Source organism: Heloderma suspectum, chromosome 1 (assembly GCF_057233095.1).
Source record: "Heloderma suspectum isolate Gila_16-S chromosome 1, 16-S_ref, whole genome shotgun sequence".
In the NCBI taxonomy this organism is placed as follows: Eukaryota; Metazoa; Chordata; class Lepidosauria; order Squamata; family Helodermatidae; genus Heloderma; species Heloderma suspectum.
In genome coordinates this window covers 200,064,893-200,092,439 of record NC_139458.1, presented here as the reverse complement: position 1 = coordinate 200,092,439, position 27,547 = coordinate 200,064,893, and the positions used below count along the sequence as shown (strand labels likewise).

Here is a 27,547-nt window from a genome sequence, read left to right as displayed (position 1 = left end):
CTGTAAAACATTTTTGTTGTAGCCTGTGCTGCATCCTTTAGTGTGAGCCTGCACAATTTGTGACCCCTCAAAGCAAGCACATCCCACCAACCATGTATGGCAGCAGTCCCCAACCTTTTTGGCATCAGGGACCGGTTTTGTGGACTACCCCCCTGCCACCCCCTGAAATCCCCCTGGGACAGAACCTACCTGGCAGCGGCTGGTCTGGGTCCGCCCTGGGGGGGATTTGGGGGCATGGCGGGGGGGTAGCTGCACCCAGACTGCGGAAGCAAATGGTGTCCAGCATAGCCGATGCCATTTGCATCCCTGTTCTTCCAGTAATAGGCTACGTAAATCTTTACATAGCCTATTACTTGAATAACAGGGACTCAAATGGCGTCCGCTATGCCATTTGCGTTCCTGTTCTTTGCAGTAATAGGCTATGTAAAGATTTACATAGCCTATTACTTGAATAACAGGGACTCAAATGGCATCCGCTATGCGGATGCCATTTGCATCCCAACAGCCGGAGCCGGCTTGCAGCTCCACAGACTCGCTGCGGAGCGGAGCCAGCCCGGGCCGGCAAGGATTCCGGAGGTGAGGGACAGATTGCCTCCACGCCCCCCTAGGGAACCCTGCGGACCAGTTCCTAACAGGCCACGGACTGGGACTGGGACTGGTCCGCGGCCCAGGGGTTGGGGACCCCGATGTATGGTAGTACACCAGGGGCAAAATAAACCTATTTTTGCTCTTTGTCTAGGAGAGAAAAGTTGGAGTGGGGGTGTGTGTCAAGCACCTGGCAGGCTATAGCAGCCTTCTCCAGATGTGTTGAACTATAACTCCTGGCATCCCCAGCCAATTGTTGTGACTGAGGAATGCTGGGAGTTGTAGTCCAACACATCTGGAGGGCACCAGGATGGACAATGCTGAGATACATATTACATTTATCGTGCCCTTCTTCCAGAAGCTCCATTTCTGTCCCTCTATTTTATCCTAACCACAGCCATGGTTTTTAGGCTGAGAATGATGCATGCAAGATTGTCTGGTGAGCTTCATGACTGAGCGGGGATTTGAACCTCAGTCTCCATAATCTGAGTCCAAGACTCTAACCGCTACACCACACTGGCTCGAATATCACTTTAACAGTGTTCTAATATCTAGGCACCATAAAGATCACTTAAGTTCCAGTTTCCCTAGCCTGTAAGCTTACAGTCTAGGCATAAAAGATGAAGCAAAGAAAAAGCAAACACTTGATAGAGGAACGGGTATTTCAGAATAGAGGGCTAACAGGCAGCACAGAAAACATAGTAAGTCTGTGCAGTGTTTTATACCAGATGGCATTCTGTCTAGTAGTTGTTCAGTACAATACTGCATTCCCTTTATTCTCATAGAGGGCAGACTGAGAGAACATGGCCAATTTTTTTTTCATTTCAACACTCCTCCTGATTCATCTTCAGCATCAGTAATAAATTATGCATTTATCCTTAATTGTTAGTCTATCTAAAAACTCTAATTTCAAATTCGAGCTTGTTTTACATACCATCAGACTTCCAATGCACATGCCTAAGTGGTTATGGGTACCTAAAGGACCTTTTGGGTCTCAGCCATGAATTACATCTTGAAGTCTTTCTAGTTAATTTTATGGCAACTGAATAGAAAGCATTCTGCGTACTCTTTACCTCCTGCCATTAAAATCCATGATTGGTATGGGGTAATGTTCTCTGTAGGGGGCATCTGGGTCCAGCAACTGAGCAAGATGGTTTGCTGCACATGTGTGCATATCATCATAGGCAGCCTACAGGGAGAAATAATCACAATAACTGGGCATACTTATGGTTACAAAGTATACAGATTAGCTGCACCAAAACCACATACTAGTTTAACCAGTTGAAGCAGCCTTCCCCAAACTGGTGCCCTCCAGATGTTTTGGACAACTCCCAGCATTCCTGACCATGGGCCATGCTGGCTGGAGCTGATGGGAGTTGAGGTCCAAAACAGCTGGAGGGCTGAGTAAAGCATATTGCTAACTTTAAGTAAAATACAGAGGCTAAATATCAGCTAAGTGCTCACAATAAGCATTAAAGTTGTGCTGTTTATGAACTCAGTGGGCTAGGTCAGATTTAACATTCCCAACTTAATAAACCACAGTTTTTAAAGCTGAGAACTAACATCTCACCTTGTCTCTTGAAACCACAGTTCCAAATGGAGAATGATGGCTTAATTTTGGTTTACTAAACAGGATCTCGAACCACTGTTTGAGCCTGGTTTAAGATCTTTACTAGTAAACCAACATTATACCACAGTTCTTCAGACTTAACAAAGAAACTGTTGTTTAATTTAACCATTATTGCAACATTTCAAGCCGGAACACGAGAGGAGAATAGCAAGGGAAAAGTATGTAATATCAGTGCTTGTTCCCAGCTTCCTAAACTATCTGAAAAGGCTTAATGCTTCCAGTAGCTATTGAAAATTATATACATGGCACGCATGCTTAATTTACAGTATGGCTATCTTTAGCATACTTTCCTTTTCATGATATTCCAAAACTTCAGGTGAAACTTAAGAACTTTTTTCCTCCTAAGTAAGGTTTTCCCACTAAACATAACAATCAGGGTTTGCTATTGAGGTGTTTTAAATTGTTCAAGTGGGTTGCCACTTAGCTGGCATCGGGACCTTAGTTTTCAGATCAATCTTATTTAGTTGTGTGAAGTCCAAAAATAAATAGCACACAGCATTGTACCGAGCTCTTCTGTGTAGTCAGCATTAGAAAGCATCATTCCACTTGGCACAATAATTCCCATGATGATTTATAGACTACAAGTACGTGAAGATAGTTATCAGAAGACAGATTCTCATAATTGCTGTGGATGTAGTAGGAAATTCCTTGTTGGAGTTTAGATTATTTTTGAGCTTCATTTTGCTTACCAATTTAGCCAGGACAGCAATTTTTAGAGCCCTCATTTTTAAAGAAGCAGCTATGTTTCTCACACACACACACACACACACACACACACACCTACATTAGCTAAAGGTGAGCCCATGGACTTCAATACTTAAGGATGCAATCCTATGCAAGTTTAGACAGAAAGAAGGCCTACAACTCCCTACATGCCCCAGCTAGCATGGCTGGCTGGGGCATGCTGGGAGTTGTAGGTCTTTTTTCTGTCTAAACTTGCATAGGATTGCACCTAAAGTTGTATATAAATTTCTGTATTGCAATGTCACTGTTGTGGCTGCTGTTAATAATGGTAATAACAACAATATTATTACGAATGTTTTAAATTGTAAAATGGTTAGAGAAATGTATTTTATGAGATGTTTAATAAATTTAATTTATAAATCAATACATATTTTAATATACTTTGCCTTATGGTGATATCAAAACCTATAATTGTTGGTCACATAAGTATATATTCTCATTGAGGCAACCCACAAAATTGGCATAAAATGTATTCTTTTAAATGCTAATACTGATTCCCTCCCCTCTGGATATTTGTCCCTAAAGCCTTTAAATGTTTAGTGCAAATTAGATTATTCCAGCACTAAACCTATAATGGTGAGAAAAAGAAAAATCTAAACATGCGATCAAAGATACTGTGGGAATCCACTCTAAATCCCAAAAGATTTACCCTGGGAAAAGCCTACCCTGTTGTGAAAGAGCAGGATCTCTTTCAGAACCTCACCCTATCAATGGCCCAGTTTGCATGATCAAACATTGTTTGTGAGTGCACAGGAACGAGTGAGCATGCTAGCTGCTGCCCACTCATCCTTTTCTGCTTTGCTAAACATCCAGGGACATCCCATGACATGCAAATCCAGCTCTCTGGGTTGTTTTGACATAAACATTACAGAGTTTTAACCCTAAACTACCCAGAGTGCTGGGTTTGCCCGTCATGACAACAATCCAGAAACAGGTTGCTCCCAGAGATGCAGTGGTGGTGGGTCGCGCCGAGGCATCGCTCCAGCACTTTTTTTGAAGCCAGCCCTCAGCCGGGTCATGGCAGCAGCAGGGGGGAGGGCGCTGCCACCACTATTTACTTATGGGGCAGGGCAGGTGGCTGGTTTGTGCCAGTTTTTAGGATGTATCACACAATCCTATGCATGTTTACTCAGAAGTCAGTCCCGCTATGTTCAGTTGCCAATTGGGCTTTCTCCTAGGTAAGTGTGCTTAGGACTGCAGCCTTAGCTGCCTTCCCAAGATCTCTGTAAATTTAATTTAAACCCATTGGATCGCACTGTTAATTCTTGAACATTAATTTCTGTGGTAAGCGGAATTTCCATATGCAACCTGCTCTGTCAGCTACACTTTTTGGTACAAGGTTGGCATGTACCTGGGCAAACAAACCCTGGTGGAGGGGAGGGAAAGAGAAAAAGATCAGTTGTGGGGAGGGGAAAAAGAAGAGGGGTGTGTGTGTGTGTGTATGTAGTTCAATCCAGCTGGGTGTGTGGACGTCTCTGCTGGGGGAGGGGAGAGATATAATGAAGGAGCTTAGGGAAAGCTAATGGGTAGCGCTGGGGTGCTAAGGGAGTGTGCAACGGGTCTGTTTAAATGAGAAGGGATCTGTCCATGAGGGCTGAGTTGAGAGGGTGAGGCTTCCATAGAGTATCATATTTTGAAAACCTAAAATGTTTGTGTTTGAGTGAGTGGGTGAAAAAGATTAACACCCCTGCATTTTTTCTCAGACGTCCAATTGAAATACCACTGCCTTACTCTCAGCTTCACTGTTTTTGGATCCCAGTTGAAGGCTGTGTATCTTACAAGGTTGTACAATCTGAGAAGGGGGCGTGGCTGTGAGGGGGCGTGGCGGTGACTGTCACGAAGGGACCCCGCGCTTCAGGATTCGCCACTACACTACCGGTTGCTCCTGGGTTGTTTCAGGAAACAGATGTAAAGTGGAAGCAATGAGTGCATGGGAGGCAGCACACTTGCTCAGTCCTGCATGGCCCCTGGCTAACTATGGGTTGTTTAACCCATAATTAGCCATTACGTGCAAACCAGGCCTGCTGTCTCTACAAAGGCATTCCCCTACAAATACATAAAATGCTAGGACAGCAGTGGGGAAGCCTCCCACCTCTAAGCCGATTTTAATCATGAAACTGATTATTCAGATCCATTCCAATCAGGTTTCAGGCCTGGTTATGGGATGGAAACAGCCTTGGTCGCCCTGGTTGATGACTTACGCCAGGGAATGGATGGGGGGAGTGTGACCCTGTTGGTTCTTCTGGACTTCTCAGCGGCTTTCGATGCCATCAACCATGGTATCCTTCTGGATTGTTTATCTGGATTGGGCTTGGGCAGCACAGTTTTACAGTGGTTCCAGTCCTTTCTGGAAGAGTGGTCTCAGAACGTGGTGCTGGGGGACTTCAGTTCCACCCCATGGCCATTAGCCTGTGGGGTGTCGCAAGGTTCTATCTTGTCCCTCATGCTTTTTAACATCTACATGAAACTGCTGGGGGAAGTCATCAGGAGGTTTGGGCTGAAATGTCATCAGTATGCGGATGATACTCAGCTCTACCTCTCATTTCCATCTGCACATCCTAGCAAAGCTGTGAAACTCTTGAACCAGTGTCTGTATGGAGGCTGTTTTGGGATGGATGAGGGTGAACAAGCTGAAACTTAATCCAGGCAAGATGGAGGTACTGTGGGTTGGGAAATGAACTACTTTGGATGGAGGTTTACAGCTGATATTTGATGGAATTGCACTCCCCCTGAAAGACCAAGTGTGCAGTCCAGGAGTCCTCCTGGATTCTGAGCTAACTGGGGAAGCCCAGGTGGCCGCAGTGTCCAGGAGTGCTTTTAACCAGCTTAGGCTGGTATGCCAACTGCGGCCCTATCTGGAGAGGACGGACCTTGCCTCAGTTATCCACACACTAGTCACATCCAGGCTGGACTACTGTAATGCACTATACGTGGGGCTGCCTTTGAAGATGGTTCAGAAACTCCAACTTGTGCAGAATGCGGCTATTGGTGGGGGTGAGGTGATTTGATCACGTAACGCCTATACTGTGCCAGCCGCACTGGTTACCAGTGCATTTGCGAGCCCAATTCAAAGTGCTGGCTTTGACCTTTAAAGCCTTAAATGGTTTGGGACCAAGTTACTTGAAGGACCGCCTTCACCCATATCAGCCTGCCTGCATTTTAAGATCAGAAAGAGAGGCCCTTCTAATTTGCCCACCCAGGAGCACAATCATGTGGGCAATCACACATGAGAGGGACTTCTCTGCAGTGGCCCCACACCTTTGGAACAAGCTGCCATCAGAGGTCTGCCATGCTCTGTATTGCAGACTTTTAAGAAGGCCTTGAAAACATATTATTTTACCTTGGCCTTCTCTTGATATGACTGCTATTGTCGCTGTTACTGCTGTTAACGTTGTTGCTGGTTTTATTGTTGGTTTTTATTGTTGTTTTTATTGTTTATATGTTTTTATCACTTTTAATAGTTTAACTGTTTTAAGTATTTTATTGCTGTATGCCACCTTGGGCAGGCTTCGGCCCTGAAAGGCAGTGAAGGAAGATTTTAAATAAATAAAAATAAACAAATAAGCCTCCCCATCTGGGAGCCAAAGCCCTGCTCCTTCTCTTAAGGGCTGCCCCATGGCCCTGCCGCCTGAAGGCACCCAGAGCACTTTGAAGCAGCAGTTTTAAGTCTTGCCCAGTGGCCCTGCCACCTCAAGACACCTGAAGCACTTTGAAGTGGCAGTTTCCAAAGGAGCAGAGAGCTGTTTCCCAAACAGCTGAGCAGCAAGGAGGGATAAGATCCGTGTGTGTGTGTGTGTGTGTGTGTGCGTGCGCGCGCGCTTTAAACCTCCCCCTGATCTCCCACCCTGTGCTGTCCAGCTGAGCAGCAGGGCAAGTACTGGGGCTTTAAACCCCCTCTTCCCTGCTGTGGGTAGGCTGGAATGGGAGAAGGTGCTCCTTCAGGTATCTGGGTCCATTGAGAGCTTTAAAAAAGAAGTACTAACACTATGAATTAGGCTTGGAAGTGAACCATGAACTGGGCCTGGAAGCAACCAGTGAAGCTCTTTTAAAGCTGGCAAGATATGGCCCAACCGGGTGAAATTCTGGCTGTGAGTTTTATCCTGTACCAATTCAAACTTCCAAACCATCTTCAAAGGCAGACCCACTTATAACACATTACAGTAATACAAATAGTAGGAGGTTACCAAGGTACAGATACATCTGTGGCTAGACTGTCTCTGTGCAGGAGAAGCCTCAGCTGCTGAAACAGATGCTCTTGGTGGAAAGCATACCATGCCACTGATGCTATGTGAGCCTCCAGTGACAAAGCTGAATCCAGGAGAACTCCCAAGCTGTGAAACTCATCCTCTAGCGGGAGTCTTAAATGCCATCTCCCTGAACCCTCTAATCACAGCTCTATTATCTAACTCTAATATCACTTTATTACTGCAGTAGATAGAAGTACAAGCTAAATTATTTCAAAAATACTGACTCAGTACCTTGATCTCATCCGAGACATCTTCAACTGAAGGAGTACTAACATCAAATTCAATGCCACCATGGAGATGGAAGTACTGATTCTGGGCATACATAAAATTCTGGCACTTAAAATCTGAACCAAGCAAAATTGGAGGCAATTCACGTTCCGTTTTAACTTTGTCATCTACATAAAGGTAAAACAGGATTTTAATTTAGAATGGAAAGTAACTGGCAGTATTCTAATTTAATCATGTAAATTAATTATTTAAATGGCTATTAACTGAAAATGTCTCTCCATACTGAAAACTGGCATGTCTAGTAGAGGTCTAGGCTGGCCCCTTCCTCCTTCACATGGTAGTTATCTATATGGAGGGGTTTGCTCATTTGTTTATGATATGGAGCAGCAATCATGTGCACCCCTATCTGTATTCTGAAATGGTACAGCCCAGGTTTATGAGCTCAGTGAAGCCACATTCCATGTTAGCCCTTAAAAAACTGGCATAAGATTACATTAGTTTTTGTTCATTGATTAAAAGCAATGGGCAGCATCCAACATGACACCACTGCTAATGTAAATGATGTTACACTAGTGTAAACGATCACTAGCGCAATGCTGATATCATGTGCTAGTGCAATGGGTTTCCTTATATAGCAGGGATGGGCAACTTGTGGCCCTCCAGTTATTTTGGCCTCCAACTCCCACATTCCCTCACCACTGGCTGTGTAGGGAGTTGTAGGTCAAAACATCTGGAAGGCTACAAATTGCCCACCCCTTCAGCATAGCAAGCACATTAGCATGGCGCTGGAGATAGTTTATGCTAGCGCAACATCATTTATATTAGCAGTAGTGTCCTGCTGGATACTGCCCCATCTGTCAGCATGCAGATGGAACATGCTCTTACCTGAATAGGGCTGAAGAAGCCGATTCAAATTTGGAACTTTGTTTTTTCTTTTTAAACTGACAATAAATGGAATAAGGAAACTCATTATTTTTAGATATGCTACATTCTTCCGGATTTCTGTTTTTCTTTCTAGATGCTTCTTCACAAGTTTTTGTTGAAGAATTAGCCTCTGCTGCAGCCTCTGATATGAGTAAGTATCAAGGCGGTCCTCAGTCATTCTTACTGCGTTAGAAAGGTTGTACTCTGCATCAAACTTGAACACATTTTCATACTGCTGAACCTCTGTAGTGGCAAACGTCAACTTAAGTAATATATAGTCCGCAAACTGCATAAAGAATGTTTTTTCCTCCATGCTGTTTGGGTCATACGTTGGATCTTCATTCATGTTTTCGCCATAGATCCCTTGAAAATCTGGTTCTTTTGAAACATCCACTAGACCTATATCATACATGTGTACATAAAAGATCTATTAATATATGAATGAAAAACAAATACATTAAAATACAGATATTTCCTGTCATACATGGATAGATCTCTGCAAATGAAACAAATGTAAATAGTATGCAGTAACATAACAGAAAGTTCAGAGAACTGCCTTTTTAAAACACTACAGGATGTTCCCTGTGAAAGACCGCCTTACTCATGCTTAGAAATGACTGTTAAGCATTCTGATCTCCTGCTTGATTTCATCTTCTTAGTTACAAAGCAGGACATTACACTAAATAATATATTCCTTTCTACTCAGGTTTTGGAGGATACACACATGCACCCTAACCTAGCAAGAGACATCCACCTCTGTAAGCAGCATTCCACAATAGCCTTTGGGGGGTGTATTGGAATGCACATCCCCACTGGCTTCAGAATGTCCATCTGACTACTACTGAACTAGGATGACACATCTTTTGAGGTCCATAGGCATGTATTATTTGTTTAATAATAATAATAATAATTAATTTGTTTGTAGAATTTCTTTTGTCCATCTAGCCTAGAATTGTCTACTCTGACAGTGGCTCTCCAGATAGAGGTATTCTTCATCACCAGATGCCTAATCCTTTCAACTGGCAATGCCAGGAATTGAACCGGCACCATCTGCATTCAAAGCATGTGCTCTGCCACTAAGTTACATTCCCTCACCACTTTGTAGATAGGTGGTATACATATTTTAAAAATAATAGAAGTAAAAAATAAATATGTACATCAACATCTGGGGCCACCAGTTGTTGCATCTTACCAATTGCTTATAACTACAGTTGGTATTGGGGCCAGAACACTGCAGGTTAAACCATCTTCTAGTTAGGTGTGGGAAACTTTATGCCCTTTCAGACACACATCCGGTTGTGAAGTCACACTCGTATATCTACTTCATTATGTGTACACATGCCAGGAAACTATGATTGGCTAACGCTTCCCCATCCGCGCACAGTGGAAGAGATATGCACATTTGTCTCATAGGACGCCGTACACAGTTTTCATACCTCTTCCTACATGTAAGGCTGTTCCACGTATAAACTGCATAATAACGTTTGATGCAGTCCTCAGAAACATTTCGACAGAGACATCATTCTTACCCGCTTGACAAAACTCTGCACAGGCTGTTTTTTCTGTCTGGGGGACGCCATCTGCATCGATGTCCATGCTAGAACGCCACAATTCAGAGAATCTGACCCGTTTTTCTTTGGGCATATATGCCCCATGCCACAAGGCTTTCAGCACGTAGTCAACAGCGATTAACATTTGTCCTATTCTGGTGTCAAAGTAGGCTGGAGGCAACGAACAAGAAGTGCTCTGGTCATAATTGGCATCTAGACTGATAGAAGGAATTTGGTTCAGACAGTAAATTCCAACAGCCAACTCTCTGATAATCTGATGGATTTCTCTACAGTCCAAATCTACCTCTGGCTCTGCTGGGGCAAGCAAAATAGCTGTTTGAACATTTACGTTTTTCATCTGGCTCAAAAGACCACTGGGAAGGTCTAACGGGTGACGCAGATCGTCTTTGGATGCCAGCCAGCTACAGAATGAAGTGGTCAGCAATTCCTGAAGCTCGCTTCGCTCATACTTCTCAAAGAAGGCACTGGCATTTCTCTGTGCTGCTAAGTGTGCTAAATAGGCTGCCTCATCCGCTTGTTCGTTCCTAGGTGCTTGTTTTTTGAGTGGTCTCAACATACTTCAACCTTTTCTGTTCTGCTGTTTCTAAATATAAAATTATTGTAAAAGTATTTTAATAGTAATAATAAAATAGAGGTTTTTTTAATTTTTTTAAAATTCTGAATTCAGGTTATTCTTTCACTACATCATTCCAAATGAATTTATCAATTAAGTTCCATATTACATCTATTCATAAATAGAAATATTAACTAAGAAGACTTACCAAATAGTCCCTAATAGTTAATAATAGTTAATAAAAATTCAATAGTATTGAATCCTAAACTTCTCATTCCAATATAAAATAAAAAGACTAAATTTTTCTATAAGGGAATTATTTACTGACTGCCCTTCTCTGACTCCTATCATATTAGTTAATTTCATCATAGAGGCCATATCTAAAACCTTCATACACCAATCATCAATTGTTGTAAGATGAACTCTCTTCCACTTATAGTCTATTGCCATACAGGCAGCCCTCAGTAAATGTATAGTCATTTCCACATTGTCAGTTGGGACTAGATCCCTAATATCCAAATAGAAATACCAGTAGGTCTCAAGACAGGTAAACACCTAAAATTTTCGTAATTTCATCCTTGATCATCCTCCAAAAGAAAAAGAAATTTGATATTTATAATAATAATGTTTATTAAGTGTCTTACGATTTGTTGGAAGATAAAATACTTATATAAGGATTAAACTAAAACACTCAGCCGAGGGAGTATAGCCTTTAAGATTAAGCAATGGAATGAGGCCAGTGTGAGGATTACTGAGGTTAGATGACCCTCTGATTGCTTGCATCTGTACTCATCACTTCCCAGGAAGTATAGTTCAGTAGAACTTACTTCCTGGTAATTAAACAACTGCAGTCAATAGTTACAGTAAAATGTATCTAAATTCATATGATGGTTCATATAATGTACATTAAAGGTAAAAAGGTAAAGGTGTCCCCAACCAGTCGTGTCCGACTCTAGGGTGCAGTGCTCATCCCCGTTTCTAAGCCGAAGAGCCAGCGCTGTCTGAAGACGCTTCCGTGGTCACGTGGCCGGCATGACTGAACACCGAGGTGCACGGAACGCTGTTACTTTTCCCGCCGAGGTGGTACCTATTTATCTACTTGCAATTTCTTGCTTTCGAACTGCTAGGTTGGCAGAAGCTGGGACTGAAGACGGGAGCTCACTCCGTCACGCGGCACTCCGGTCTCAAACTGCTGACCTGCCGACCTTCCAGTCTGCAGTTCAGCGTCTTAACCACTAAGCCACCGCGGCCACATAATGTACATTACACTACCACTAATTAATGTTGTTATGTATTTAGGTTAATCGAAGAGTTCTGGGTACATACCAACTCACCCTTAGTTCATTTGATCTCTACAACCACCTTGTGAAGTAGCGTAGACAGACAGAGAATGTCTTACACAAGGCTACCCAGTGAGCTTCATGGCCAGCTAAGATTTGAACCAGGTTCTTTCATTTACTAATAGAAATTTGATTAAAAAAGAAACAAATTGTAAAACAAATATGGACAAAACCCACAACTTGACACTAGCCCTTTAATAATAAATCATGTCTTAGTCACAGCAGGGTGAGCCAAAACTACTAACCTAGCAGTTGAGTCCCTCCCCCCATTTTTACTCTAGAGTAGGCACAGGGGCCCCTGATCCAGATCTGAAAAGCCCTCTACCCATGGTATGGGCCCAATCCAGATTGGGGGCCCTATGCATACCCTAGAATACAAATGGGAAAAATACATAGCTGCTAGACACACATTTAAAGTAATGCCTGTCTTGGCCTTGAGGAGAGCATCTTCAGAGAATTTTAATGAACTGGCAAGTTTATATGGGAGAAGATGGTCCTTTAAATATCCAATCCTAAATCAGTTAGGACTTGTAATGATCATTAACAGGCCCTTTGAATTGGCTCAGAAATGAATGGGAAGCCAGTGAAGCAATGGGGTTACATGCACCCATTACCTGGCTCCACGCTCCAGTCAACAGTCTGGCTGTAGCATTCTGAACCATCTGAAACGTCTAAACACTTTAAAGTAGCATTCTCACTTAGACATGTCCTGAAAAGGGAGAAGGGGAGGGAGAAGTTAAACTGTTTACAGATCTTTAACCACCCTGGCTGGAGGTACAAGGCAGTAAGAAGTTTCAAAGGAGCAGATCATCTGTGATCTAGAATATCCACCCTAAATCTTATGCTTTCTCCGACAAAGGATGAAACAAACTGAAGACTTGGGGGGGGGGGGGGGAGGCAAACAGCTGAGGCTAGGAAAGAGGGAGAGATTTTACAAGTGAAACCCCGAAGTGCACCAGAAAGGCTTTCTCACATCTAGGCGGTGCTTTCTAAAACCCATGCATGTAACACAGCTAGCAACTGTGAGGCCGGTCTGTTGTCCCAGGACTTGAGTGCACCCACTTCGCGTCCTTCAGCTGTTATGTAATGAACGGTGTGGGAGAGGCTGACTAGAAGCTGTTGCTATGGAAACCATAGAACAACGAGGAAGGTCAACTATGAGGAAGCCGATGGGATGAGAAAGGAAGTGCTGGGTAGTTTCCACCTTTGTGCAAGTGTGTCAAGCCCTGGTCCCTGTAACAGCTGCATAGTTGGTAGTCCCTGCTCACCTCACACCTGCTAAGAGCTGTTTCAGGAATACCATGCAAAATAGTCCTCCATGTTTGGAGCAAATATCCCTGCAGAGTAATTTCGTGGAGGATGTTTGGGTATCACTGCATTGGTGTTTATTCCCAACTAGATTCAGTGTAGGGATACCCATAAAAGAGCCAGAGATAGTCCTGCTGAATGTCAACCTTTACAGGTAAGGACCCCACCTTCAGGATAGGCATGAGGGTCTGCTCTACAGGTGCAGTCAGGAAAGCTGGCATTGCTCCCAACCAGGTTAGCATTCCAGGGCTTCCAAGATTGTATCAAGGAACTTATAGTTCACATCCTTTGGGGACATTTACCTGTGAAGGCCCTATACTGATCACTAGAGAGGCACAAGATCTTTCATTCTCCACCAGGAACCTAGCAAGGCAGCCTTTCCCATCCTGATACCCTCTAGTTGTTTTGGACTTCAACTCCTGGCCAAGGGTCAGGAAAGCTGGGAGTTGTAGTCCAAAACATCTGGAGGGCACCAGATTAGGGAAGGCAGCTAGTAAGGACTGAGCCAAAGTGTTATTTAGGGAGCAATCCTATGCATGTTTAGACAGTAGGAAGGCCTACAACTCCCACCATTCTGGGCTGGGGCATGCTGGGAGTTTTAGGCCTTTTTTCTGTCTAAACAGAATAGGATTGTGCCTTAAACCTTTTTTCAAGCAATCTACATGGTGAAAGTGAGATTACCTCAGCAGACTGGCTCATCATTCAAACACTCAGCCTGTCAGAGTGGATGCCATCCCCATGTATTCAAACTGGTAGCATTAAGCTTTAAGTAATGTTTTGCAACTTGTACTGTTTTCCAAGTTTAAAGTATTATAAATAAAGGAATTAAATTAAAATATAGGTTTCCACTGATTCACAAAGCTACCTGGTTCAACTGCTCCCACTCATGAGCCAGAAAGCCATCTTGCAATGGAGACTGGCTAAGAGGTGTTAATTCAGGATATTAAATGGCTTAATCAGTGCCAGGTTTAAAAGAACTAAAAGGCTCAAAGTGGGGAGAGTTATTTTCCCATGAATTCAACACGTGCCCATTCCTTATTAGGAACAGCTTTCAACTACTAGCACATTCCCTTGGTGGAATCTAAAAAACAGAGTAGTTTCCACTTTGATGCAAATTCGTTTGAAGCCTATGGCTAATATGTACCACCAAAAGAATAGACAAGTTCTGAGACATAAAAACAACAACTTTATTTCATTTCATGTACATAACACAGAAATATCTTTCAGAGTATATTAGGGATAACCCAGCTAGCTAGTAATGACCAAGTTCCACTAAAAACAATAGAACTTAGCTAACTGTAATTAGATGCTAACCACATCTAACACAGAAGTTAGTCCCACTGATGCCACTGGGGATTACTCTGAATGAAATCCATAGAATCACAGATTGAGTTGCACCTGAAGCTTCTGGGATTGTGTCCACTGTGTAACTAACTTTTTAAAAGGCAACCCTGTACACGCAGCTACTCTACTGAAAGTGACTGCAGTCTTGAGCATTTGTCAGATGCCTTTTCGTGGCTGTTCTCCATTTTGGCAATCCTAGAACCAAACTGCATGGCCCTCTTTGGCAGGACACAAGAAGCTGTCAAGCCAAGCTCAGCAGCTGCCAGGCGCAACAGCAATTTCTCCCCAATGCCTCGAGGCAGAGCCAAGTTTGCTTTTTCCCAAACAGGAAGAGAGTTAAGAAAAGATACAACTTCTTCATCAAGAAATGGGAATCTGAAGTGAAAAATAATACCGAGGGAAAAAATGGTTACATTTTAAGGACAAGTTGTAAAAATCAATGTGAAAAAAATGCTTTAGAAAATTCTGAATGTACTGATTTTGGTAGTTATAATTAAGAGTTAATTTTGCCCAAATGTCAAAATAATTTTTAATACATACATACTTCTATAAAAAGGCAAAAGTGCAAAGCTATAAGTGGACACTATGGATGGGATCCTGACTATATTAGTAATGATTTACTCATGTGACTAACAGTCTGTATCAAATCCTGCATCTATAAATTTTAGAACACAACAGGTGGAATCCAACATCATGCAAGCCTTCCTTTCTTTCAATCTCTCTCTCTCTCTCTCACTCTCAGTCCTGTAGGCTCCCACACCCTTGAAAATATCATCTGAAGGGTCCTTCCAGAGCAGATGTTGAGGGTATGCAGGGCAAAGGGGAATTGCCCCCATCCCTGTTACGCTGATAGAAGTAGTTCTGTCAGTGGAAAAACGGCATTGGATCTCACTCAATATATTTACATGGACTGGAACAAAGATACTATACAGAGCAATCTTATGCATGTCAACTGGGAAGTAAGTCCCATGGAGTTCAATCAGACAAACTCCCAGGTAAGCGTGTATAGGACTGCAGCCTTAATTTCAAAAACCTTTCTATGTGGCAATGGGGGACTGCTGTTGAAGAAACATAAGCCCGAGGCCTCCGTATACATGTGGAATTAGTTGCACAGTTCCTTGAATCCCATTGACTAAAATAAATACTAAACAAATTCAATTATTTAAATTACTGTCACAAGCTACATTCTGAGGGTAGCTTCAGATGTGAGGAAGTACCCAGACACGCAGTGGTCTGGGTAGTGCCCAGATGCACAACTGGTGCACAGTTCCAGAATAAGATCTAGTGTGGTGACTCTGATATGTCCCCATGATGAGATACATGAGTGGGCATTTCTGAAACCCACTCATTTCACTGCTAAGGTGATGAGCAAATCACTGCTGCTGGTGATATTAGCCCAAAAGCGTGAGGAGAGGACAAGCAAGTTATCATACATTCTCTCTGGGTGCGTGCCCTAGCTTCTAGAACTTGCCTCCAAAAAAAGCACTTTACACTTCACACAATTTATAGCAATTTCATCTTCTGGCTTCCAGTCCATTACTGGGTCCAATTCAAAGTGGTAGTATTAACTTTTAAAGCTCTAAACAGCTCGGGCCTTGTTACCTGAAGAATGATCTCATCCCATATATACCTGCCCAGACCCTAAGATAATCTTTAGAGGCTCTCCTCCCTGCAGAACAAGGCGAGGTGGGTGGCTACTAAGGAAACAATCTCTTCAGTGGTGGCACCCTGGTTGTAGAGTGCCCTCGACAGAGAGGCTCGCCTGGGGCCTATGTTGTTGTCTTTTGGGCACCAGGTGAAAGCCTTTTTATTTTTCCAGGCTTTTTAGTCCTTTGGTTTTAAAATTTGTGACATTGCGTGTTTAGATCTTTGCACTACTGCTGACTTTTACCTTGTTTTTATTCCATTGTCTTAAACCTCTTAGGGCACAATCCTATGCATGTTTAGACAGAGGAAAGGCCTACAACTCCCAGCATTCCCCAGCCAGCAAGGCTGGCTGGGGAATGCTGGGAGTTGTAGGCTTGTTCTCTGTCTAAACATGCATAGGATTGTGCCCTTAAGGTTGTAATACTGTATTTTATTATGTTATTGTATTTTATGGTTTTATGTTTTGTTTTGTGAACTGTTCGGGCAGCTTCTGGTATAGGACGGCAATACAGAAACGTAATACATAATCATAATAACCTTCTGTGGATCTATTTCTAAGATTGCTTCTAGTGTGGCAGATGCTGCTCACTAATTTCTAGTCACCAGCGCCACTACATTTCTCGGATGGAACTACACATCATGCATGACATCGGATTAGTGTTTTCTGCTTGTGTTGAATTTGCCCCCCTCTTTTCTCCTGTAACGTATAGGGTCACTTACCCCATGTCATTATGTCATCTATAGAGCATTTCTCTGCCATTGCTCCACAGCACTGGCTGCTAGCAGAGGAGGAAAGCACAACACGATGGTATCACAACACAGAGTAACTGAGTTTAGGAATTACAAGGGAGAGGGTGAAAACTTGACCAAAAAATAATGTGCAGTTCCACCCGCAGAATGCCATTGCAGGAGATTCTTTATGAGCGCTCACAGTCTCACGGTGCTGTGCTAAATGTTCTGTGCATCCTACTGGTCTGCAAGCAATTGCTTCGGCACATGGCACCAATCGCTAAGTCAGGAGACAAGTGTAAGAATGCGCCCTTGAATGAAGAATCATGTCACAAATCTGCAGAACGTATGAAGACGCACCCCCTTGACTGGCTGGCCCTTAGTGAACTCAGTGTATTAGCACAAGAGACAGGAAGTGTTCTCAGTGCAATGCAATTTTATTAAAAGAAAAGGCTGATTAGCCCCCGCTTCCAAATCCGAAGACAAGCATGCATCTTGCATGCACGTGCACAAATGTCATGCCATACCAAAATAAAACAAAAAGGTTTGGGACATGAAGGGTGCCACCCTTTGCATGTTTAGTCAGGAAAAACTCCTGTAACTCCCAGAATTCTGGCTGCGGCATGCTGGGAGTTGTAGGACTTATTTCTGTCTACCCGCACATAGGATTACGGTCTTATTTTCCAGAGAGAAAAGCATTTTCAGCTGCATGCCAACTTACCTCGCTTCTTTGCCATGATCTCCAATAACTCTATCGTCTCGGCCAAGATTTCGAGAAGAAATACGGCCCAGTTCCATTCCTAGTTCTTCATTCAAACCCTCCAAACCTTGTTTTTTAAAGCAAATACGATGCCTGGAATAGCCTGCAAGCTGCTCATCTGCTCCAATTCCTGTAAGTACAACCTGCAATGGAACACAGAACTTGTCATCTTCACATTTAACCATTTATATCCTGCTTCCCCAAATATTATTGAAAGCAGGTTATAACAAGGTCTACAGCCAAAATATTTTATTTTACAATATTTTACATACTTTACTTTTCAGTTTTATAATTACAGATGCATCCAAATTTAAATATATTAAGATAAGGTATCTGTAAATACCACACAAGGTTCAGTTCTTCCCCAATTAACAAATGATATATTCTATTTAAATGGGCCCAGAATTGAATTTTATTCAATCAGAAACACACATCAGATGATTTTTAAGACTGAGGCAGAGAATTTCATCCAAATTAAGCCATATCATGAAGGTTACAAAAAGAAAACCAGAATGATGTTTGTGAAGTGGAAAGATTTCCAGAATGCCAAAAAGGGATATGGGTATTATTTGGCACTGAAAGTTTGTTTGTCAATAAACCTATTGCAGAGGAATTAAACCTGCAATTCATAGAAGCAAATTAGGCACAAGCAACAGAGCTGTGCATGAAGCCGGCACTTCCTTTGGTTTCTCTCCAGCAAATCAGTGCCAAAGACGACTCCAGCAGCTGCACATGCTGTTCACTTCCTTAAATATAAATTGTAGCCTGAATGTCTACAGTTCCATCGTTTGGGTTATTTAGGTATTTGTGTCCCCGCTTTACAGCCCAAATAGATCCCCACTGTGCACATACATCAAGGATGTTGAACCTCTTTCAGCCCAAGGGCCAAATTCTATTTCTGGTATGTTTGGGGGGATTGAATTCCAGTGGTGGGTGGGGCCAAAGGAAATGGGGTAGGGCCAAAAATACCAGCATATTTTAGCTTAAAGATCATACTGTAAGTAACTGAGCCTTAGGAGAGGCATTTCAACCTTTTAGAATGAGGAAAATATGGCATCAAAGCTGGTAAACCACCAAAAAATTGGTGGCTGGGGGAAAGGGGCCATGGCCAGCTGGGGAATGCCAGAGGGCTAGATTTAACCCCCAGGCCTGAGGTTCTGCACCCCTGCTATACACAAATTATAAACCTAAACATGTTTGCTTGGAAGTAAGTCCCACTATGACCCACGGGGCTTACTCCCTAAGTGTGCTTAGGACTTCAGTATCAATTACACAGTTCACATCCATATGTGCGCACGCATGCAAGAGAGAGAACCAGTTGTAAATCAATAGACAGCTTCATACCTTTGCAGGACTTGTATATGGACTTATATTTTCCTGGTTGGTAACCAGACCTTCTCCTCTGGAAGCAAACCACACAGCGCAACCAATACTGTCATCCAAAACAGTGTCCAACGGATAAACTAAGTGGCGTATGTGTTGTTGTCTCATTGCTTTTAAATCCTCAAGTGTAACATTGATTTCCACAAAATTCCAAGACCTTGAAGGATTAACGTTTTTTAGTTCTTCCAATCCTGCCCTGCCTGTAATTCTGTCAGGCACATTAAAAGATGACAAAGAGTCAGCAGTCATAATATTGTTGCCACCTAAGCCTTCCTGACTAAGTAGTGACTGTTTCTTCTCTTTGCTGCGTTTCCTGCCTGAACTGTTTTGGCTACCTTGGTCTGTAACCTTGAAGGCCACATTGAGAAGATCAATGGGTTCCTCTGAAGGCACATGTCTATCAGCAAGGGCTGCTATCAGAATGGAATCAATGCCCCCAGAAAAAAGTACTGCAACATACGGGTTCCGCAGAGCTGCCCCTGACATTTCTCCTTTTAACTTATCAGAATCTCTAACCAGACATAAGACTCGTCTCTTTACTGCTCTACTCAACACGTCAATAAACTGGTGAACTAGTTTCCTCCTTTGGTGTTCTGCAAGAAATGTCTGAAGAACTCCTGCTTCAGCTACATTTTGGGTAAAATCAAAGAACTGGGACTCCTCCGGTATGCCACGAATCTCCTTATTCAACGGAACGACCGGTGCTACCAAGAAGTAGGATTCCTCTATTACAAGAGACACCTGTGTTGGTAAATATTTGGAAACCATATTTAAGTCACCAATGATGGCTTCTTCAACTGCATTCTTTCTGGAAGGATCTTTCCAAGGATGCCATGTTAAAGTCACAGCTTCAGAGGCAGCACACACCTGGAGATCCATTTTGAAAATTCCTGATGCTGGAACTTCCCACCACTGATGATCAGAGACAGCACTTACAGAGGTGAGAACAAGAACCTTATCAATCTCCTTATTAAATTGCCACAGCAGACTGCGACGACCGAAGTAGTCCCTGCCAAACCACAAGTGATGTTTCGATGCCTGGTAAAAAACAAAGGACCAAGGGCCCTGAATGGAAGACAGCAATGACAAAACCTCTGATTCGCAACTGCATGAGCAAAGTTGGTGAAAAATAACTTCAGTGTCATTCTGTTCAGCCTCTACGGGAATTCCACTGAAGATTTCTCCATTCCAAAGGAACACATTACCACTAATAGGATCTTCCATGGGCTGTGGAGTTATCGGCCCCCTTAAATGAAGTACATGGCCAGAAAATAAGCATTGATATGGAAGATGGAGCACAGTCTTTAGCAACTGTTGGCTACTATTAGGCCCTCTTCTTCTAAGATTACATAGGATATCCTCTTTCAAGAGACAATCTTTAGGGGGATGAGCAGACAAGCTGACCACACAGCAAATCCCACACATTTTAAACTTTTGTTTGATCTAGCTATTTCTTGATTTTGGCTTTTTCTGAATTTTCCATTTCTTGATGCGCTTTCTTCAATTCATCTAATGTGTCTGCAAAAAAAGGGGGAAATCACCTTTAGCAAATTTGTTTTAAACTATAAAACAAAGTGTTAAGTATTTTAAGCAGCCCATAACTGCAAAAGTACATATTTACTATGATCGTGAACCAGAAATCTGCAATAACGATGACAGAATGGCCCCTCCAATCGAACAGATTGGGCAGAAGCAAGAAAAAGGAGTGCCAGTGTTTATGTCACTGCAGCAGGAGACACTCAAATCTGCTCATAAACACACAGACATCTGAACCACAGCCAAAATTGTGTTTGCCAGGGATGGGCAACTTAGAGGCCAAAGTATCTGGAGGGACACATTCCCATCAGCTCTAGTCAGCACAGTCAATAATGAGGGATGATGGGAGCTGTAGGCCAAAACATCTGGAGGGCCACAGGTTGTCCACCACTGCAAAAAGAATTGTGGGATGCAGGAGCTTTTCCTCTCCATAGCAGCCACTTGTAAAGGTATGAGAAAATGTGAACACTGGAACTTGTATTCTAAAACTTCATCACATAACTTTTCCACTAGAGCGAGATAGCCACTTAATTTCAATTTTGTAAAAGTGTATAGAAACAGAATATCTCAACATTATATTCTGAATACTGACATTTTGTATTACAGTAACACATTCCTTTCAGAATATTTATACCCACATCTCCTTGCCAAAAACTGAAATGAAATCAACAGCAGCCTCTGTCCACACAAGAGTTTACATTCAATAATGAAATCTACCTCCCACAATTCACCATTTTTATTTTGTATAGCTGTTCAGGTTTCTTAGTCTACATTCAAACTTCAGACTATTTGATTCCATCTTAATCCCAACCACATATGATCAAAACTTCAATTTCCCATCCTTAATCATAGAAACCCATAAATATACAACTTTGAGTCCATTAAACCTCACTGTTTTTTCTGATTTATTTTTATCCTTTCATATTTTCAAAGGGCAAAATCCAATATTGTGAAAGCAGACTTTCCCCTCTTCTCCTCAAATCTGTTCCAGAGTGTCTCCCAACCCTCCAGAGCAGAATTTCAGGGCACATAGGGGACTGGGAGAAAATCATCACCTTCCCTGTTAATTTATGCTGATGGAAGCTGTTCCATAAGCTGGAGGGGTTAATGGGAGACATATCACAGAATCTTTTTTCTCCTTAAAAGGCATAAGTATGACACATTACTAATTGCATTTACAAGGGATTGAGAAGCAGCAGGACAAAGTAGGCACCAAGAAGGCACCAGTATGGAAAAGCATACTTACTTTATGCTTCCCCAACTATCTGTATAGCTAATAGGGTTTTGTTTCTTTCATTTTTTTTTACTTAGAAGCACACCGACCTATGCAACATCACAAAGTTTGCCTTGTGGCCTTGCTGTTCATGAAGCACAAGTCCAAACTCCTGCAGGCCTAATGGAAAAAGTCACGTTTTCTGGATCATTGGTTGTATTCTATTCCAAGTACTGGGCATATATATTAGGAACATCTTCTGTACAAGTGGTATTATTATGTAACATTACACGAAAATTATCTAGAGGACATGTAGTGAATGCTATCTACACTATCAAATACCAGTATCTGCAACCACAGAATATTTTATGAGAGTATTGGAACTGTTTTCCCAAGAGTACCAGCTTTTAAATCAGCCTTCCCCAACCTGGTGCTTTCCAGAAGTTTTGAACCAACTCCCATCAGTCCCAGCTAGCATGGCCAATGGTCAGGAGTTGGTGGGAGTTGTAGTTCAAAACATCTGGAGGGCATCAGGTTAGCGAAGACTTAAATAAATAACACATCAAATACATGTATCAATGAAATGAATATAAATAGATCTTAGGAACATACGTTTGCATTCAGATAGTGTTTGGGTTCTGTCTGCTAGAAAGAATAAATTGCTGTTGGGCTGTTGCCTGTAAACCTTCTGCAAAACAAAAAGAAACAAGTAGGCTTAGACATACCACTTCAAGAAAGACAGGAAAAACAAAAACAGAAATGTTCTTATTTCTGCAGATTTGTTTCTCCATTGTTGTTTTAAATTTTGATTTTAAATCTTAAGTAACAAGATATCTGGCTGCACCCAGTTTTAAAGCTCCTCTGAAATATGGGAACTCATATTTTTTTAATCATTCAGAGTATCTCTTAATCCCCCGCCCCTCTTTTTTTAGTCTTAATAGGTTATTAGCCTGTAGGCAGGATCTATCTTTAATTTTTATACAGCACCTAACTTTTTCAGGTGCCTTATAAATAATCCATATTTAAAGCATTTTTATCCCACTCCTCCGACAAATAGGCTCCCAGAGAAGCTTACATAAGATCAATAAAAACAAGACAGTCTCTACCCGCAGGCTCACAATCTAAAAAGCATGACACAGAAACGTTTCCATTTTGCATGTCTTCGCTGTTGGAATATTTGGTGCGCTATTGATACAGGTATAGTACATGCTTTCTTACTTTTACATGAGACCCCAGAAATGTGAAAGATGAATAATTTATCCATCTTTTACCATGTTTCCATATATCTGAAGCCATTAAAAAATGCACATCTGAACCGCCAATTAAATGTTGACTGTTTAAACACGAGTAGAGTCACTATCTTGCAGCCGGATTCTAAGAGAAAACCATGGTGGCAAAAATACATGTACAAGGAAGTGCGAGAACTGCATCAATGCAATCCCACACTATTTCTGGGTTTACACAACATAACAAGCTGGAGAACAGGTTGAGAGGGGGTTGTTGGTGAATCGTGGGTCGTTGTGTTGTGTGAACCGAGGCACGCTAACAAACCACAGTTTATTAATCACAAACAACCTACAAAGACAACCCATGGTTTGTTGTTGGGCTGTGAAATGTGGCTAGTTTGTGGTTAACAAACCATGGTTCCTTAGCATAGCTGGGTTCGCACAACACAACAACCCACGACTCAACAACAACCCAGAGTGCAATCTTTCGCAGCAGCACTGAATTTTCCGAGTGTGCCACGATGGATTGAACTAGGAACCAGTCACCTAAGCAGCAGCAAAAATGCACTACAGAATCAGCAAGACCATCACTTCATATGATGCACTTCATATGATGCGCTATGCACTTAATATGTAGTAGTGATCTTTCAGAATAAAAGGGCAAGTGGCAGCTAGCAGAGTTACATCAGCTCAATCTACTTTGTGCATTGCTGCAGTTATGCATCAATCTAGGAACCCATTCCTCAGAGCTGCTTCTCTTCATCTATTGTTAGAAATAAACCTATCAAAAGAAAATTTGTAGTCACTTACTCGGTTCTTCTTCAAGTTGGAAATTTCATCAACTACGACTTTTTGCTCTTTAATCTGTAAGACAGAAAAAAATCTCAATTATGTAGAAAAACTTAAACCCCGCTACTAAATTCAATTCACAGATTTACAACTTTATCACAAAAATATATATGATACACTGAAAAAGTAAAGTAAAGTCACCGAGCATGTTTTCTATATAATCATCAAAGCCGCTTTATCTTAAAATCCAGCAACAAAGTAGTCGATGTATGTTTATGAAAAGCAGTGTAGGCTTTTGAGCCTCACTGACATCTTCAGGTAGAATGACTGGTCTGTCAAACAAGATTGGTTAATAACGTAAATGTTTTAGCCACTTCAGGTAGGTAGTATCCTAACTGAAAAAACGTACTATACCAAACATTGCTTCAAATTATTAGCCCAAAAGGGCACACACCCTTGTAATTTTAAACATTGCATTCACCTTAGTTACAAACTTTTGTACCAAAACACATCTTTTAAAGTTGTTAGAAGAGCTCCCTTTCAGAATATGAATCCAGATACACCCCATGTTTTTTCACATCTGCCCACAATAGTTAAACTATGAGTAGCTTTGAAAGTGCAATTTTGGGCACCAGTGAGAAGAAGCAAAATGGCATTGGCTACATTTTTGCAAGCATCTTCCACAAATGCATAATAAAGAATGCCATGTTGTGGCACTCTTTGCTGATTTGTGTCTTTGTGTTGAGGAAAGCACCCGCACCTTAAGAGGGAACAACTTTATTAAGAGGACTCTCAAAATTTGCAAAAGCCAGAACATGCATATTTATCAGAATTAAGTCCAACTGTGTTCAATGGAACTTTCTCTGTAGTGTGGTTAGAACTGCAGTCACAGAATCATAGAACAGTAGGGTTGGAAGGGGCCTACAAGACCATCGAGTCCAACCTCCTGCTCAAGTCTTAGGATAATAAGCCATTGGCAGCATTATGTCAGAACCTCACTGCAAATCCTTTTTATCTCTTATGAGCAAAGATGTTAGTACTTGCTTGAGGTTCTCACACCAGAAATGATACAAACGTAGCATACACTTAGTCTCAGAACATAGGAAGAGCCATGGTGGATCAGACGAAGAGTCCAGCATTCTGTTCACACAGTGGCCAACCAGCTGCCTATGGGAAGCTCATAAGTAGGATGTAAGCATAACAGCACCCTCCTGCTCGTGTTCCCAGGTGGTATACAGAGGCATACTGCCTCCGATTCTGGTGGTAACATATAGTCATCATGACTCGTAGCCACTGATAACCTTATCCTTACACAATTTCTTTGGCTAACTTCATCCAACACTTTCTCACTGACCTTTCTGTTCAGCTCCTCTTTGTCACACAGCTTCATTCCATCCCCCTCCTCCCTTTGCAGAGCCTGGCTTGACATCTGCTTCAAGTCCTGTTGATCCCACTGCCAACGGGCCAAAGCCACCTTAGGCTTCTTTTTCTATCCCAGACGTGTGTGATCAGTTACTGCTCCTTTTAGCAGATGGAAGTTGCACCTTAAAAGTGGTCAGGATTGCCAGATCTGAGGAAAGAAAGAAGCCGATTCCTAGGCCAAAGTAAATTCAGCAGGCGGGGGGACTGAGGTATAAAAAAAGACGTATCTACACTGCTACATTAGGCAGCAGTTAGTTTTGAGGGAGTGGGATACCACTTTCAGCTGTTGTTTTTACATTCAGAAGAGGTTCTTCAACCCAGTTAAAGAACAGCCAGTGTGGTGTAGTGGTTAGAGTGCCGGGGAGATTCAGGTTCTAGTCCCCACTCAGTAATGAACCTCACTGGGTGACTCTGGCCCAGTTGCTGACTCTCAGCCCAACCTACCTCACAGGGATGTCGTGAGGATAAAACGGAGAAAGGGAGGATCATGGGCTGCTCCTTGGAAGAAGGGCAGGATATAAATGTAACAAATAAATACACAGAAACAAGTTGGGCGGAGGCCGGTGGCTCCAGTGTTAGTGGAGCAATGCATGCGCTCTGGGTTCCAGTCATTACTCTAAAGGAGCTATCCAAGGTATTGTATTGTATTTATTTATTAAATTTATTAATTGCCCATCTGGCTGGTCACCCAGCCACCTTGGGCGATGTACAACAATAGAAAGAGTTTGAAACAATAAAATTCTCCATTAAAAATATCATATTTCTAAACATAGATCCATAGGGTCAGCCCCTCGGATAGCTCCTCTAGAGTCCTGAGCGGAACCCAGAGCACATTCACCGCCCCACTGACACTGGAGCCGCCAGCCTCCACTAGGGCCGGCACTGAACGCAGAGCAAGGCAGTGCCAGCCTCTGCACATCTGGCTCCCACCCCCGAACCGTACAGCCCTGGGGAGGTTCCTGATTCCATCACCCTATAAAAACTCCCCACCTTACACGACTCCCCATCTCCCCAAGGCTGCGATCCCAGGCACACTAGCTAGGGAGTAAGCCCGACTGAACTCGATGGGGCTTCCTTCCGAGGCAGCGCGGCCAGGTCCGCATCGCGTCGGGCGCGCCCGGCCTCCCCGCGCGCACGCGCAGCTCGCCCGCGCGACTCCCCCGCTTCCGCTCTCCGGCCACGCTCTCCCCACCGTCACGTGCCCCTTCGCCGGGCTCGGAAGCGGGGGCGGCCCGAAGGGCAAACGTGGCTGCGATTGGATCTGCGGCATGATGAGCACGTCGCAGAGCCAATGAAACGAAGCTGGCGGGAGCGAAGCAAGAGGCGGGGAAAGGACTGCGCCAATCCAGGGGGCAGGGCGTGGCTTACCAGGCAGTCGCATTGAATGGGTTTATGGCGCTGGCTCGGGCTCGTGTAAGGGGTGGCTCCTAGGTTGGCTTGGCGCCGTGCTAGGGGTAGCTGTGTAACGCGTTTGCATCTAAGGGCGCAATCCTGTGCACGTGCAGACAGAAAAAAGCCCCACAACTCCCAGCACGGGCGTTGTAGGTCTTTTTTTCTGTCTACACGTGCACAGGGTTGCGCCCTAAAGCTCCTAGCGCTCCCGGTCAAAATACGGTGCCTTGGGAGGGCTCCTTCTCTGAAAGGCGGCCAAGGAGTATTTCAAATAAAACGGAGCACACGCCTTCTATGTGCAGCTGACTGCTAGATATGGACGGGAGGAACAATTTTCACTAGATCGCTCTTTGCTGCATCCTGTGGTGTGTTTTGCGCGGGAGGGATTTCTGGGTATGAGCAACTTCTGCAAACTTGTTGCAGTGGATGGCCGAGGGTTCCCTGTCACTGCTCTGGGATGTTCATACCATTAAAACTTTACTTAACTTGATGGTACTTTGGAAGAGCAAAGAGACATCAGAGAAAAGCAGAGACATCTGGAACAGTTAAAGAGACTTGAAGTACAAAGGAAATGTATCTAGTGTAAGTAAATCTAATTTACTTGCATGCTCTTAATCAGCATTCAGCGGGGGGGGGGAATAGCTCACAAATTAGCTCAATTAGCTTTCCAACTATTCATGCATTAATAGGTTAGGTCAGCAGTGACTTGTTAAGTCGTTCAGTCATGTCCAACTCTTCGTGACACCATGGACCATAGCACGCCAGGCCTTCCTGTCCTCCGCTCTCTCCCGGAGCGTGCTCAAGTTCATATTCGTTGCATCGGTGATGCTATCTAGCCATTTCATCCTCTACTGTCCCCTTCTCCTTTTGCCTTCAGTCTTTCCCAGCATCAGGGTCTTTTCCAGGGAGTTTTCTCTTCGCATTAGGTGGCCAAAATATTTGAGCTTCAGTTTCAGTATCTGTCCTTCCAATGAGC

The 27,547-nt window shown here is 43.0% G+C and overlaps 3 protein-coding genes across 11 annotated transcripts in view; all 3 read right to left on the bottom strand.

The window, feature by feature from the left end:
• Positions 1-11,901, bottom strand: part of ANKAR (ankyrin and armadillo repeat containing) — a 55,612-nt gene extending 43,711 nt beyond the window's left edge. Inside the window, exons 1-5 of one of the 3 annotated variants that reach the window (XM_084815794.1) lie at positions 11,817-11,901; positions 9,888-10,126; positions 8,320-8,757; positions 7,438-7,601; positions 1,659-1,774 (exon numbers count right to left, since the gene is read on the bottom strand). In XM_084815794.1, coding sequence (XP_084671920.1) covers positions 1,659-1,774; positions 7,438-7,601; positions 8,320-8,757; positions 9,888-10,053 — 884 coding nt within the window. In that variant the 5' untranslated portion in view covers positions 10,054-10,126; positions 11,817-11,901. Of the gene's footprint in view, positions 1-1,658; positions 1,775-7,437; positions 7,602-8,319; positions 8,758-9,887; positions 10,513-11,816 lie in introns of those variants that run through there. The other 2 variants (XM_084815785.1, XM_084815801.1) reach the window with 2 other exon arrangements.
• On the bottom strand, positions 11,851-20,511 carry ASNSD1 (asparagine synthetase domain containing 1). Of its 6 annotated transcripts, none has more exons than XM_084815897.1 (4): positions 18,955-20,418; positions 17,572-17,753; positions 16,842-16,900; positions 12,711-14,849 (listed from the first exon to the last, which is right to left on the bottom strand). In XM_084815897.1, exons 1-4 carry the CDS (start codon positions 20,416-20,418, stop codon positions 14,716-14,718), a joined length of 1,839 nt encoding a protein of 612 aa, XP_084672023.1. In that variant the 3' UTR covers positions 12,711-14,715. The 6 variants fall into 6 exon arrangements, with proteins under 6 accessions (XP_084672053.1, XP_084672043.1, XP_084672023.1 ...); XM_084815907.1 differs by having other exon boundaries at positions 16,842-16,897; XM_084815927.1 differs by lacking the exons at positions 12,711-14,849; positions 16,842-16,900 and adding an exon at positions 11,851-11,940.
• ASDURF (ASNSD1 upstream open reading frame) lies at positions 20,421-26,317 on the bottom strand. Of its 2 annotated transcripts, none has more exons than XM_084816031.1 (5): positions 26,170-26,317; positions 25,112-25,327; positions 23,779-23,832; positions 22,355-22,430; positions 20,421-20,511 (listed from the first exon to the last, which is right to left on the bottom strand). In XM_084816031.1, exons 2-5 carry the CDS (start codon positions 25,184-25,186, stop codon positions 20,441-20,443), a joined length of 276 nt encoding a protein of 91 aa, XP_084672157.1. In that variant the 5' UTR covers positions 25,187-25,327; positions 26,170-26,317; the 3' UTR covers positions 20,421-20,440. The 2 variants fall into 2 exon arrangements, with proteins under 2 accessions (XP_084672157.1, XP_084672166.1); XM_084816040.1 differs by having other exon boundaries at positions 26,241-26,317.
• Positions 26,318-27,547: the final 1,230 nt, after the last annotated feature.